Source organism: Sciurus carolinensis, chromosome 8 (assembly GCF_902686445.1).
Source record: "Sciurus carolinensis chromosome 8, mSciCar1.2, whole genome shotgun sequence".
Taxonomy (NCBI): domain Eukaryota; kingdom Metazoa; phylum Chordata; class Mammalia; order Rodentia; family Sciuridae; genus Sciurus; species Sciurus carolinensis.
This window is the reverse complement of record NC_062220.1, coordinates 102,161,405-102,175,420: the sequence shown is the minus strand read 5'-3', so window position 1 is coordinate 102,175,420 and position 14,016 is coordinate 102,161,405. Positions and strand designations below refer to the sequence as shown.

At 52.9% G+C, this 14,016-nt stretch overlaps 1 protein-coding gene across 14 annotated transcripts in view; it reads left to right on the top strand.

The window, feature by feature from the left end:
- Nucleotides 1-14,016, top strand: part of Camk2b (calcium/calmodulin dependent protein kinase II beta) — a 97,449-nt gene that overhangs the window by 55,484 nt on the left and 27,949 nt on the right. For 13 of the 14 annotated variants that reach the window (XM_047561113.1, XM_047561117.1, XM_047561119.1 and 10 more), the window contains 3 exons: nucleotides 255-314; nucleotides 8,113-8,167; nucleotides 11,853-11,918. In XM_047561113.1, coding sequence (XP_047417069.1) covers nucleotides 255-314; nucleotides 8,113-8,167; nucleotides 11,853-11,918 — 181 coding nt within the window. Of the gene's footprint in view, nucleotides 1-254; nucleotides 315-3,869; nucleotides 3,990-8,112; nucleotides 8,168-11,852; nucleotides 11,919-14,016 lie in introns of those variants that run through there. The other variant, XM_047561122.1, reaches the window with a different exon arrangement.

The window sequence follows — 14,016 nt, the reverse complement described above, 5'->3', positions numbered from 1 at the left end:
CTCCCCAGAAGTCTGCCACTTGCCCCTGCCCAGAACTGGGCAGGTGGCCTGGCAGGTGCTCACACCCTGCTTTTCCCTTCAGCAGGTGAAGACAGCTGAACAGGCACCCCAGAGGCCAGGCAGTGGGTGGGCATGTCCCCATCCTCTCTTGGTTGACAACTGCTACATACCCTCATGAGTCTATTCTGACATGGGGGCCATGGGTCCCCAGCTGGTGGGGCACAAGGTGACACCTTGTCCTCTTCTGTCCCCAGATCACCAGAAGCTGGAGAGAGAGGCTCGGATCTGCCGCCTTCTGAAGCATTCCAACATTGGTGAGCAGCCCCCAAGGAGGGTGGGGGCTGATATTTTTGAGAAAGCGCCTGAGGGTATTTGGAGCCCAGAACATGGGTCTGTTGGCCTGTCCAAGCCTCACTGGCTGGGCACATGGGGAGGGTTCCTAGGGGACCTGGGCTGAGCTGGTCCTATCTTCAGCATTGGGACTGCTGGCCCTTCCAGGAAACGGTAGGCAAATGAGCCACCCTGCTTGGCTGCATCTGGGTTACATGGAGGCCAAGACTTTAACAGGGTCCTGGCCCCAGCTGTGTCTTGGCCCTCAAAAAGCCCAGTGGCACTACCTGCCAGTCTCCTTCCTGAAACCCCAGACAAGTCCTGTGTTGGGGTAATAAATAACAATTCTAGGAACTGTTGAGCAGACTCCAGAAACTCAGTCAAGCAGACCCTAGGAAGCTGTGCTCACATCTTCTTGGGTTACTTGGTCCTTTCTGCCCTTCACCTTCCCTGGCTCTGGCATCTGCAGAGTCTGGGAGCTCAGGCCTTGCCCACTCTGGGGAGTAGCTGGAAACACCTTGGGGATGACAGCTGCTCTCTGCCAATGAAGGGTTCAGGCTAGCCTCAGAGGCACCTGGAGTTTGTTAGGTGGATTCCTGGGCCTCTCCCTCTAAAACTTTATTATCTTTTGCCAAGATAGGGCCCAGGAATCTGTGTTTAATAGAAACACCCAAGGACTGTGAGAAGTAGCCAGTTTGGGAGCCTGGGACATCTACATTCCCTCCCAACCCGCTGAGGTGGAGAGGAAAGAGGAGGATCTGCCTCAAGCATGGAGGGGTCCCAGTGGGACCACAGGGGCTCCAGAAGGCCTGGTGGGGAATCTGCTACCCTCTGGGATACTGGGGACCCTCAACTTTCCCTTGTCCCAAAACAAGAACTGGATGGGGAAAGATACATCTCCCATTTGTAGGAATTCTGCAGGTCCCCAGCCTTGGTCCATAATTTCTGAATCCAAGTCTCTCCATCTCAATCACAGAGTCTTATTTCTACTGACAATGCAGATGCTTGGGCTTGCCCCAGAGAGTCCATCTCAGGAGGCTTGGAAAATCTGGATCTTAGTGCAACATTAAAAGGGACCTCAGGCTACTGAGCTCCAGCAGCCTAGCTGAGAGCCTGTCTACCTCACTACTGAGCCCCCTTCCTGAGGCTTCTGGAAGACACTACCTCCCACTCAACTCTACCAATATCCCTTCCTTCACCCCCCTGCTCCTGGCTCTCCCTTTCTCACCACCACTATGTCTGCTGAGCACCAACCAAGGGCAGGTCACCCATTCTGAGTGTATTTGAAGGAATCCCTTTATTTAGAGGAGAGAACCCAAGTGTTCTCTGGATTGGTGTTTTCGGGTAGTTCTTCCACAGAACATCTCCCTGCCCTGGCTGGATGCTGGATGTGGTTTTGGGCTGGATCTGAGCAGTGGCTGGTCCCTGCTTCCAGTCTGTGCCAGGGGAGGAGTGACTACTGGAGATCCTCGCAGCAGCTTGGGTCACTGGGTAGGGACTCAAGATCAGCACATTCCAGAACACAGGGGAGACAGACCTGAGGCTGCAGGGATCACACAGTCTTCTCTGTAGATCCAGGAATTCTCTGAGGAGTGGGAGGGAAAATAAAGGGGAGACAAGAGGACCCTCTCCTTTATGGGGAATCTTTATCCTTCCCTCAAAGCTACTGCCCCACCTCTGAGCAGAAAGCTGCTCATAGGCTGTCCTGGGTCACAAGAGCAGGTGCTGGGGACAGCTCTTAGAGGGGTGGTTCCCCTGCTCACTGGCTAAGTCAGGTAGCAGTTGTGTGCCAGGCTGGGGAGGGGCCTCAGTTTCCTCATTTGAACATGGAGATGCTCCTGCCTCCCTCCCAGGGACCCAATGATTCACATGGGAAGCTGGCATAAACTGTAAAGTCCCCTCTTTTCTGTGGCAGCCTGCTTAGAGTGGAGGGCAGAGGTCCAGCCACAAGCACTGAGGCAAACCCTTCATTAGTGGAAGGGTCGATAAATGCCCCCCACTTCGTGGGGTGGTTTCATGAGCATGTTAGCGAGTTATGCTTCAGAACAAATGACCCCATAGTCTATACCAGCTCATACAGGTTAACTCAGCTTCTGTGCATTCAAGAGAAATTCAGCAGTCTGGCAGGCCTGCCATACAACTTGTGGGATCCAGTACAAAATGTAGGTGTGAGCCCTGTGTTCAAAATGTATTAAGAATTTTAGCCAGGTGTGGTGACATATGCCCTGTAACCTTAGCAACTTGAGAGGCTGAGGCAGGAGGATTGCAAGTTCAAGGCCAGCCTCAGCAACTTAGTGAGGCCCTAAGCAACTTAGTGAAACCCTGTCTCAAAATTTATAAAGGGAACTGGGGATGTGGCTCAGTGTTAAGTGCCTCTGGTAATCCTCAGCACACACACACACACACACACACACACACACACACACACAAAGCAGCAACAGTGAAGAGAGGCCTCTTGGGTGCCCAGGATAGCTGCACAGCTGCAGGCCCTGCCTGGGTTCCCATGGGCTGCAGACATGCCAGGCTGCACTTATCAGGGCTCAACTAGAGCTTCAGGCTGTGCTTCCAAGGTGGCGCCTCACATGCCTATTGGCTGGGGCCTGACCCCCTCTCACAGGCTTCCCCAGAGCCAGCAATGACAGAGGGACAGTGTGTCAGTCAGTGTTTCCTTGCTGTGACAAAAATTGAGCTAATCAACTTATGAGGAAGAAAATTTCGTTTTGGCTCATGGTTTAGGAGATTTCACTGTGCCTAACCTTATTGTTCTGGGCCTGTGGCAAGGTAGAGGATCATGGCAGAGGGAGTCTCTTGACTTTTCAACAGCCAGGAAGCGGAGAGAGAGAGATAGGGAGAGAGAAAAAGGTGGGGGTGGGGAAGGGGTCCCAGTATCCTCTCCAAGGACACACCCCCAATGACCTGACTTCCTCCCACTAGGCCCCACCTCTTAAAGGTTCCACCACCTCCCAATAGCACCACAGGCTGGTGACCCAGCCTTCAACATGTGGGCCTTTGGAGGACATTTCCAAACATATCAGACAGGAAGAGAGAATGACAGAGGGACAGTGAGGGACAGAGACAGACAAACAGTGGGACAACAAGGGACAGAGATGGACTGACAGAGATGGGGCGAAAGTGTGAGACAGAGACAGAGAAGGAGAGATACAAAAAGAACAGAAGTATAATGCCTTTTTTAAAATTATGATCAAATATACATAACATAATGTTAATCGTTTTAACGCTTTGTGAGCATGCAGTTCTGTGGCATTCACATTCACAACGCTGTGTAGCCATCCTCACTGTCCATATCCAAAACTTTTTCATCTTTTGTCAACAGAAACTCTCCCCTTTAAACAACTCCCCCTCCCTGAGCCCCTGGCATCTGCCATTCTACCTTCTGTCTCTGTGAGTCTGACTACTCTAGAGACCTCAGAGGAGTAGAGTCATAGTGTCTTTTTGTGACCAGCTTATTTCACTTGTGATGTCCTCAAGGTTCATCCCTGTTGTACATTTGTCAGAATTTCTTCCTTTTTAAGGCTGAATAATATTCCATTGCATGGAGGTACCACATTTTGTTTATCTATTCATCTGTCGATGGAAACTTGGGCTGCTTCCACCTCTTGGCCGTTGTGAATAGTGCTGCTGTGAACAGGGGTGCACAGGTATGTGAGTCCCTGCTTTCAGTCCTTTGGGTACCAACTTAGGAGCGGGATTGCTGGGTCATATGGGAATTCCATGTAACTTTTTGAGGAACCATGTGCCTTGTTATGACCTAGTCTACAAGCTGTTACTTCTGCCACTTCGTTTGAAGCCCACACACAGGGGTGAGGAATTGAGTTCCCTCTTAGAAAAGATGTATCAAAGACTTTGGGGATGTATTTTATAGCCACCTATTATAAGCATCTTATGTCGCAGCATCTTATGTTTCCACTGAGCTGAGTTGGCCCATTGCAAGTGGGGTTCATGGCCTGGCCCTAACACTAACTACACAGATGAACTCATTGCCCCCAGCTACCAGTTCACAGGGGATCTGAGGCAGGGGTTGGCCAAGTGCTTGCTCCCAGGGAGTTCAGTTTCCCTCTGAGACAGAGGGAGGCTGGGCAGATTGAGCTGGGCTGGATGTGGTCTGGCCTTGCTCAGTAGCACCTCATACAGGGAAGCGGGGCAGGGCCAACTGGTCCTTTCAGATCTAAGAAGACTTTGCTTTTTGGGGCTTGGGCCCCCTCCTGAGAAGCAGCCTAGCCTGCCCAGGCTATCACCCAAGTTTTCACAAGTGTCCTGTGTCAACAGAGAAACACTGGAGTAAAGAGTCAGGCAAGACCAAGAGGGATGGGACCACAAGCCGTAGGAAGGTTTGGCCCAGTGTTGGGGGGCTGCTGTTGTGGTCATCTGGAATAAACCAAAGCACTTAGATGGTCCAAAGCTCTCTGAACCCCGTGCCCTCCGATGCAGATGCCCCCCCAGGTCAGAGCCATAACTACCATGAGGATTTGGTGAAGGGGTTCTTCAGCCTTGTGGTTCTGGCTACTAGGCCGAGTGTGGGGTTGGTTCCCTGATCAGGTGAGGGTGACAGTGACAAGTCTAGCTGATGTCTGTAGAGTACTTATTCCTGAGCATAGGTGATCTGTGCCTGCCTGGGTGTAGCCCCAGGTCAACACCTGTCCCAGGGAAGGTTCCAGAATTCACTATTAAGCCCATATTTACAGATGTCTGCCTTGTGCCAGGTGAGGTCCCAGTGGCATCTGCCTCTGATATGGAAGGTGTCCTGGGGGTAGGGAGCTCATCAAAAGAATAACTCCCAAACCTCCCCCGGTGCCCCTAGGGCCCCAGGGTGACAGAGCCTAGCATGGCCCTGGGGTGCAGTGCCTCGCAGGACAGTCCTCAGCGTTTCCTGTTAATGTGCCCAGCATCTCCTTCAGGAGTTGAGAGCCCTCGGCCCTAAGAGACCTTCAGCCATCCCCCAAACTCCTCTCCCAACACTGATCAGCTCTCATTTGGCCCTGGCCAGGAAGTTTGTAATTTTGACTAATTTTAGGGCTCAAATCAGCCTCCCTCACTGGGTCCCCACTGAGGAGCTGGGCAGGGGGATACACAGAGGATGGGAGCCTGCTAAGGACAAGGAGGCCTGAGGAGGGGGCCAAGGGTGAAAGCTTCCTGGGACTACCATCTAGCAGCTCTTATTTTATGTCACCAGTTAAAGTCACATGACCCTGCAGGCAACAGTTAGTGTCTCCATAAAATGTGAGCACCATGGATGTCCAGGAAAGGATCCCAGAAACTTCTCGGGATGAGCAGAAGGACCCCCCCGGACCTTCTTGCTCTTGAACCCTGCAGCTCCCTTGCCCATGGAAAGTCCAAGCCCCAGCCTCAGCCAGACCCTGAGCTCCTGCCCAGTAGGGGTACAGCCCTGAGGGGAAGAGGAACCCCAACAATGGGGAACCCCAAGGCAAACAGGAAAGGGGACAAGACCACATCCCTAAGTCCCTTCTCCCCTGGGAGATTGAGAGCAGCAGATTAACTCTGGAGGATATTTGCTGATCTGACCCAGGGCTTCCAGACTGGACTCCTAAGACACTGCCAGGGACCTTATTTATTGCCACCTCCGCATGCCACCACAGTGTTGTTTGCTTACTGTTTTTATTTAAATAGATTTAGTGACAATTCACTTTTTTGCTTAGCCCTGTCTGAATTCACGGGTCCTATGTGCTAGTTAGATTTTCTTCTTAACCATTAAAATAAGCACCTAACTATTTTTAAAATGTTAAAAAATGTTTTTTAAAAACATTATTCACATGCACACTGCCTCAATTCCTTACGCATATCCCCATTGACTCCATTTGATCGAGGGACCCACTTCCTGGCAGGAGGCAGGACTCATCCAAGCCTGAGATCTCCTGGGCCCTTGACCTCACCCCATCCTGCACCAGGAGGTGGGTCCCAGCCCCCACCAGCAGGCTGTCCCTGCTGAACCCAGGGAAGGTTCCCCTGGGCCTCCCTTCCTCTCCCAGAGCACTGCCTCAGGGGCTCCAAGGGATGTGTGGGAGAAGCTGCTGCCCTCTGGGCCTAGGCCTTTCTGTTCTGGGCTCAGAAAAGAAGTTCAGGTCCCCAGGCAGCCCCAGATCCTGGTACTGAGACTTACATCCAGATGACAATAGTGACAATGATGATCACAGGATTGTGAGTCCTTAAGTACTCACCATGTCCTGGAAACTTCCCACAGGTTACCTAGTTTATCTTTGCGGTGATCCATAGATGCTGACTTGGCCCATTTCAGAGAGGAGCAGACTGAGGCTTACATGACTGAGTGACCTGTTCAAGGTCATACAGCCAGTTTAGTGGCAGGAGAGAGTAGTCGTGTATTTCCTGGGACCTGGGACCCAGCCTGCCCTCATGGGTTGGGGGACTTTGTACCTGAGGTGTGGTGCTGAGAAAGGCCATTGGTGTGGGGCCATTGGAGCACAGGGGTCTGGGCAAGGCCTGGGCCCCAGAGGCCAGATCAGAATTTCTGGGCACACGGATGCTATCTGGCTGGCCCCTGAAAGGACCAGAGCCAGGAGGGAGGCCCTGACAGCTAGTTAGAAACTAGGACAGCACAGGAGGGCTCCAGGAAGGGGCTGGAGCTGTGCGGGCTGTTCCCGCTTGAGGCCTCAAGTGGGGGAGATGGAGACCGATTTTCACCCTCCAGCTCTTGTGTCCCTTGGATGATGGGAGAAAGCCATACCTCAGAGATCTGTCTGCCTGGACCCAAAAAAGAGAGGGACCAAGGCTGGCATAGTGTAGACCCTGGAGCCAGACCAACCCCTCAGCTCACAGCCCTGCTTTGCCTTTTTTGGGCTGCATGACTTTCAGCTGATTACTCAACCTCTCTGTGCTTCAACTTCCTTATCTGTAGCCTCTTGGAGTGGTTGGAAGGTTAATTGAGTTAATACACGTAGAGCGCTCATAGCCGCCCTGGCACATGGTGAGTGTTCAATGCCTGTCGTCGCTGTTCTAGCAAAGGGCAGAATCTGCACGTGGGAGAGCAGGGCCCAAAGTGAGTCATTCCTAGCAAATACTCACCACTTGGAGCAGGGCATATCTCCAGATGAGGAAGAGCAGGCCTTGGGGGCACTTTGGTGCCCAGATCGCACTGCGCTCCTTCGTCCCTTCATCATGCATTCTCTGTTTCCTCGTCAGTTCTGCCCTGCATCAGGCAGGGTCTAGAGTGAGGGGCAGGAAGCAAACAGACCTTTGCAGGCAGCATGGAGACAAGGGCTTGGGAGGGGAGAATGGCAGTGCTCCACCTTACTGGAACCTGAACTCAGGGTTTGAGCCTTTGAATGCCACATTGGGCGGGTTTTCCTCCCGGCCAGGTCCATGCTTGTTGAGGACTGAGGGCAGCTCTGGGAAGGCCCAGTGTGAATAAAGGGTGTGTTTCATCCTGAATCCTCCCCCTTGTGACACCCTTCAGGGGTTCCTCTCAGGAGCTCAGTTGGGTGAGTCCCTGCTTCTGCCCTCCTCTGTCTCCCTCTGGCAGAAGGAAACAGACTGGGAAGGCAGCTGAGAGTGGAAGAAGGGCAGGGTACTGCCCAGAGGCCCCTGATGTTCACCCAACACCACCTCCCTTCCTCCTGGCCACCCATCTGGCCCTCCCCACAGATCATCCTGTGGGTTCCCCCAGGGTCCTTGGCTGTGGGTCAGGGAGCTCCCTCCCTGAGGACTTGCACAGCTGGCATGTGCCTGGACAGTGTGTAGGTGGTACGTCCTAGCTACCGCCAGCTTCTCATGGCTTCTCTATCCCTGCAGTGCGTCTCCATGACAGCATCTCCGAGGAGGGTTTCCACTACCTGGTCTTCGATCTGTAAGTGCCAGAGCCGAGAACCCTCTCCCACTCCTGGTGCAGGGCTGGGTGGGGTCCACAACCTCCCCAGCCCAGGGAGCAATCCTGTCTCTACTTCTGTCCACTACCTGAGTGCACCTCTGCTGTAGGTCACCTCACTCCCAGCTACACCTTCCTGGCCTCCCTCAACTCTCCTCCTTGCTTTACTCTGGTTTTATTGAATCCTGTGGGGTTGGAACCAATTCTGTGACCCCCTCCTCCACACAGACCAGAGGGGTGGGGGAAGGGAGGGAGAACTATGGAGTGCTAGTGATTCAGTCACCTCCCTTCCCCGTGTGCCCTTATCACACTGGACTGTGGTGGCACCACTGCCTGGTGTGAGCATGTGTGTTTTGAGTGTGGGTAAAAGCATGTAAATGTGTGTACCTAAATTCATGTGTGAATGTGTGCATGTGTGTGGATATCTGAGCATGCGCGAGGGCACATGTGCAGTGTATGCATGTGCTTGTGCCTTGTATGAATGTATGTGTGGGTATGGTTTGTAGGGGTACATGCATATGCTTGTGTGTGCGTGTTTTCACGAGTGTGTGTGCGCACAGGCGTGCACATGCAGTAACTGAGAGAGAAGGCGTCTGGGGCCAGTGCCGCCTCTCACTTCCTGCCAGATTTAGAAGCGATGATCTCATCTCCCTCACTCTTGACAGCTCCCGCTAAGCAGCACTATATTTAGCTGTCCGTGAATCAGGGCTGCAGTGAGACCCTGGGCTGGGTGGGGGCCCCTGAGTCTTGGCCTACCTCTGTGGCCTCGAGGCAGCTGCACAGCCGGGGAAGCCTGGCTGTGGTGCCATTGCCATGGTTACCCCGTGCCCTCGGCAGCAGCTCTTGAGCAGCAGGCCCAGTGGAGACAGGAGGCACTTTTGTATGGACTTGCCCTCTCGGTTTTTCCTTCCTCAAATGACAGATGCCCAGGCTGTGAGGTGTGCAGAGCTGAGAGGAGTCCACTCACATGGGGTCCTCTGGTCAAGAGAGGCTAGGTTATCCTTTCAGGGGTTCTCTGACACCCCATGTGTTCCACAAGACCCTGCCTCATATTGTCAGCCGGGTGACTAGGGCTGACCTAGGCACAGCCACTACTGCCTGCGACATCTGTCCCCTGGCCTGAGGAGAGGGCAGGCTCACCATTGCCCCTGTGTGCACCAGACCCATCTCCACCAGACTTTTTTTTCCCAGGAAAGGGAGAAGCCCCTGGACTGAGGGCGGCCCTGTCCAGAACCCCATGGTGGCCAACAGATGGCTCTTTCCTTCTGAGAAGGAAAGAGAACAGTGTGTGTGTGTGCTGTGTGAGACACTTGTCTCAGGACTGGCTTTGCACAGGGCTGGCTGAGCACTCACCAGGATGTGTAGGGAAAGCCTCTGAGGGTGGTAAGTCCTGAAGGGTCCTGTACATCCTCCTCCCAAACCTTTGTGTCTGATGGGGCAGCAGTTTCTGGAATGGGCTGGCATCACCCTCCAGACAGTGGTTCCTGCCCTGGAGCCCATCTTGACTACATCCTGATGGCCAGTCACGGAGTGGGGACACAGGGCAGGAGGTTGTGCCTGAGGCCCCTTAGCAGTTTAGGGGCTCTGTGGATTCGGGGACATTGAAAGGTATCCACACTCTCCATTCTTAGAAATGTCATAGGACTCAGGGACTAGGCCTGGGAATGGAAGGCCTTGCACACACCTGCGTATCCAGAGGAAGGATGCTCCCCTGTGGGCCATGACTTTCCTTAGTCTTATGCCCCCATGGCCTAAGGAGAGGTGGTTTGGATGCAGGACCTCTCAGACTTACACCATTCTTGGGCCAGCACTGCTCCCACATCCTCCACAGCAACGAACACAGTGGAGACAAACTCCCTGCCCTGAGGCTCTGGATCAGGAGATGGCCCTAGCCAGGGAGTCCTAGGTGCTCATCAGTCCAAACTGCAGCTGGCTTAGCACACAGGCACCCCAGAGGGCCTAGTCTGGCCCCAGGTGGGTACCTGTCAGGAGACTTCTGAAAGCTGTAACCCTGGACCTAGACCTGGTAGCTTTTGGCTACTGTTCTTTGCCTGGACTCAGGATCTTTGGGCCTGATGTGTAAGCTCGCATTCTAAGACCTACACAGTCAATCACATGGCCTGGTCTACACTTGGAATCTGATCCTCCTGTTCCACACACATGTGCACTAGGGACAACCTCACGTGCATTTCATCCTCATGTTGCTATTTTCACTTAATTTAGGGCTGGGTTCCCTGACAGAGGTTGGGTGGCTTGTGGGGCCCAGCCTGAGTCTCCTGAGTTCAGAGCTGCTGCTCCAGTATTGTCACCCCCTCAGGTAGTGCTACTCAGAGCTACGGTTCCTTCAGAGATGAAATGGGACCTTAAAAGTTCCTCACTACAAGCATTGCTGGGGAATCCTGTGGGGTCCTCAGGGCAGGTTTAACCTGGAGCAGGAGAATGCTAACACTCAGCACATCCTCACTGAAAATTTTCTCCAACACTAAGACACAGTACCCACCCATGCCAGGGTCACCGTTCAACAATCCCTACTCCCTGGGTCACCCCTGCCATGAGCTAGGCTAGCGCTGAGTGTTGGACACAAATTTTAGGAGACCCAAACCTCACTTGCCAGAACAAAGGGGAAAAGCTAAAATGAGACAGCCCAACCAGAGCAGGAAGGAACCTGGGGAGAGGACCACAGACTTTTCCCACTCCACAGGGAGGGCCTGACCTCAGGGAGCCATTAGATGGGGGTCTTCTGGCAGACTCAGAACCCTCAGTTGGGGGAGAGACATAGGCAGACCAAGGACCACTGTCCTGCCCACTGATGTGTGTCCACACCTCTCCACCTTACCAAACCCCAGAAGCCCAAACCCATTCTACATTCTCAGAAGTCCTCCAGATAGTGGTTCCTGCCCTAGAGCCCATCTTGACTATATCCTGATGGCCAGTCACTGAGTAGGACACAGGGCAGGAGGTTGTACCAGCTGAAACCACCCCCAGCACCTGTCATCATCATCTCTGTTCTCTTCCTGAAGGTGGGGCTTAGAGCTTAAGACATTGGCTCACCAGGGACACCAGATCCAGGCACCAGATCTTCTGGCCCTTGGGGGAAGGGTACATATCTGGCCCTGGGCCACTCGAGGAGGGGAAATTAGATCTTTTCAGACCTAGAATTAGAGTCACAAGCTCTGGGTATAACAGTCCAAACGCCTGACTCAAATCTCTGTGCTGCCCACTCTAGGGAAATCACTTAGATCTCTGAAACTTAGTTTTCTTGTCCATTAATGGAATATAATAGTGCCAGTGATTTTGAGGACAGAAAGGTTAAATGTCCTTATGTGTTAGTGAGTAATTAATTGGTAATCTGTCAGTTTCAGGTGATGATGGTACTAGTATGGTGATGGTGGTGAATGTTGGGGGTGATAGAGATTGTGATGGTGGTGGTGGTATTGATGGAGATGGTGGTGATGGTGATGTTGGAGGTGGTGATGGTTTTGATCATGGTGGTGGTGATGGTGATGTGTGTGATGGTGATGGTATTGATGAAGGTGATGGTGATAGTGATGGTGGTAGTGAAGCAGTGGTGGCAATGATGATAATGGTGATGGTGGCAGTGGTAGTAGAGGGAGTGATGAAAGTAACAGTGTCTCCAGAATTTGACCCCCATGCGCTTTTCCCACAGGGTCACTGGTGGGGAGCTCTTTGAAGACATTGTGGCGAGAGAGTACTACAGTGAGGCTGATGCCAGGTGGGTGCCGAACCTCATGCCATCTTCCCCCTTTTCTCACCCCCCTTGCCCATCCCTCACTCAGCCCTACTCCTGCCTCTCCGTAACCCTTGTCTATTCCATGCATCAGTGTCCCTTCCATATTCCCAGCACAGGGCAGCTGAGTGGAAGTGTTAGTTGGCCCACTGGCCCTATTGGGAGCTCTCTGAACAAGGAAGGAGAGGACCATCCTGTGTCTGATCAGCACAGAGTGTGGCCTGTGGGGCATGGCTCCAACCTGCTGCATTGTGAGGGGTACTTTTCATAGGGTGACTGGTGGGGGAGGAGGGTGGTCATAGGCATCTTCCTGCCCTTTGGATGTCGAGGGCCATGGCCCATGCAGTAATCTCTTGCCCAACCTTCCTCACAGAGATAAGCAGTTTCCAAACGCTCTTCCCCAGAAGGCAGGCCAGGCATCCCCTAACATGGTATCCTCAAAGGGCATCTCCAGCTCCACCCAGCTTGTACATAAAGCAAAGGAAAGTCAACAGCCTATTCTGGTACAACTGCTGGGACAGGTGCCACCGTCTCTTCTCTTGGGTCCCTGCACTCTTGCTTACCACACCCCAGGACAGTGGGAGGAGGCCAGGGCACACTCAGAATTCTGTACCAGTGTGCCATTCAAAGGGTTACCCCTGGGCCACTGGACGTCTGGTGTGGGGGTGGGATAGAGGGGCATGGATTCTATCCAGGCTGGGCTTCCTTGTGGACCTTAGACAGCCCTTCTCTTGGGGCCAGTCCTCACTGGAGCAATGAAGATGGACGATGATACCCAAAGATGGCCAATTGTGGCCTGGCTGCCGGGGACCAGATTGAGGGATGCATGATATCTGCTGGGGAGATGATGACTCCTACCCCAGGAAGGGTCAGCTACTTGTGGCCTGCTCTGGCCCAGGTCAGGTGACACACTGACCCTTGATAGTGCATCTCAACTCAGGGAGAACTGAGAGTGGTCACTTCCTGCCTTCCAGGTTCTGTCCACCCTGCTTTGCCGTAGATATATATGCATTTTACAAGAAAAAAGACTACAGTGATCCTCTCCAGGCAGTGGAATCATGGATGATTTTAAATTTTTTATCTTGTCTACTTTAAAGCTCTTCTTTATTGAAAATGTATTCTTATATTCTAATCAAGGAAAAAATGAATATTTTTCAAAGTAGCATTTTGTGGCTGTTTCTGCACAGCAGGCAGCCTTCCTCTTCATGACAGGTCCCAAGTCCCTTTGGGAAAGTGTGAACATTCCAGCTTGTCCTGGTCACTTAGGCCTCCCCATGGAGCCAGGCAAGCAGAGGCCACAGGTCAGGTCAGGGAGAGAGGACAAGTTGGGACTAGCAGAGCTGTGACCCCTCCTATTGGTCCCAGATCCCGAGAGGCTAAGTATACTGGCTTCTTTCCAGGACTTCTTCAGGAAGGACTTTATATTTTATAAAACATCCTGGAAGTGGCCTGTCTCTTGAAGTGGAGGGAGATGAGATTTTTCTTTATACTTAGAAGCAGAAAGTAGAACAAAGTCCCCTCCTGCTGCTCTGAAATGCTGAGTGGAAAATGTCACAAAGCTGGGACTGCTTGCTGGTAAACAGACTCAAGTGTCCCCACTGACCCTCTAGTTGCCTGCTGGGGCAGGAGGGGCCCTGGGTGGGTCATATGCTCTGAGGGACCCATAGACACCAGTAAGGCAGGGAGCATCATCTGGCCATGTGGAACCTTCCATTTATTTAAGAGACTCTGCAGCCCTGCTGAGCAGCACCTAGACTGACCATGCCATGGACACTTTCCCAGGGTTTGGTGCCCCTATACCCACCCCATGGCTCCCTCTTACTACTGGGGCAACCCATAGCCTAGCTCACCTCTCACCTCATCTTCACCTGCCCTCACCCCATGTCCTGCCTTCTGTGATGTTCTCTCCTCTGTATCATCATCCTCCAGCCCTGGTCCCCTTCATCCCTACGGACCCCTCCTGTACCCTGTGTAGTGTACTTGTCCCTGTAGGACCTGTCATCTTCCAGCCTGGAGAGCTGTTTGTACCGTTGAGGGCTTCACAGAGCCAACCCCCTTCTAAACATCCCAGCCCTGAGAGTGG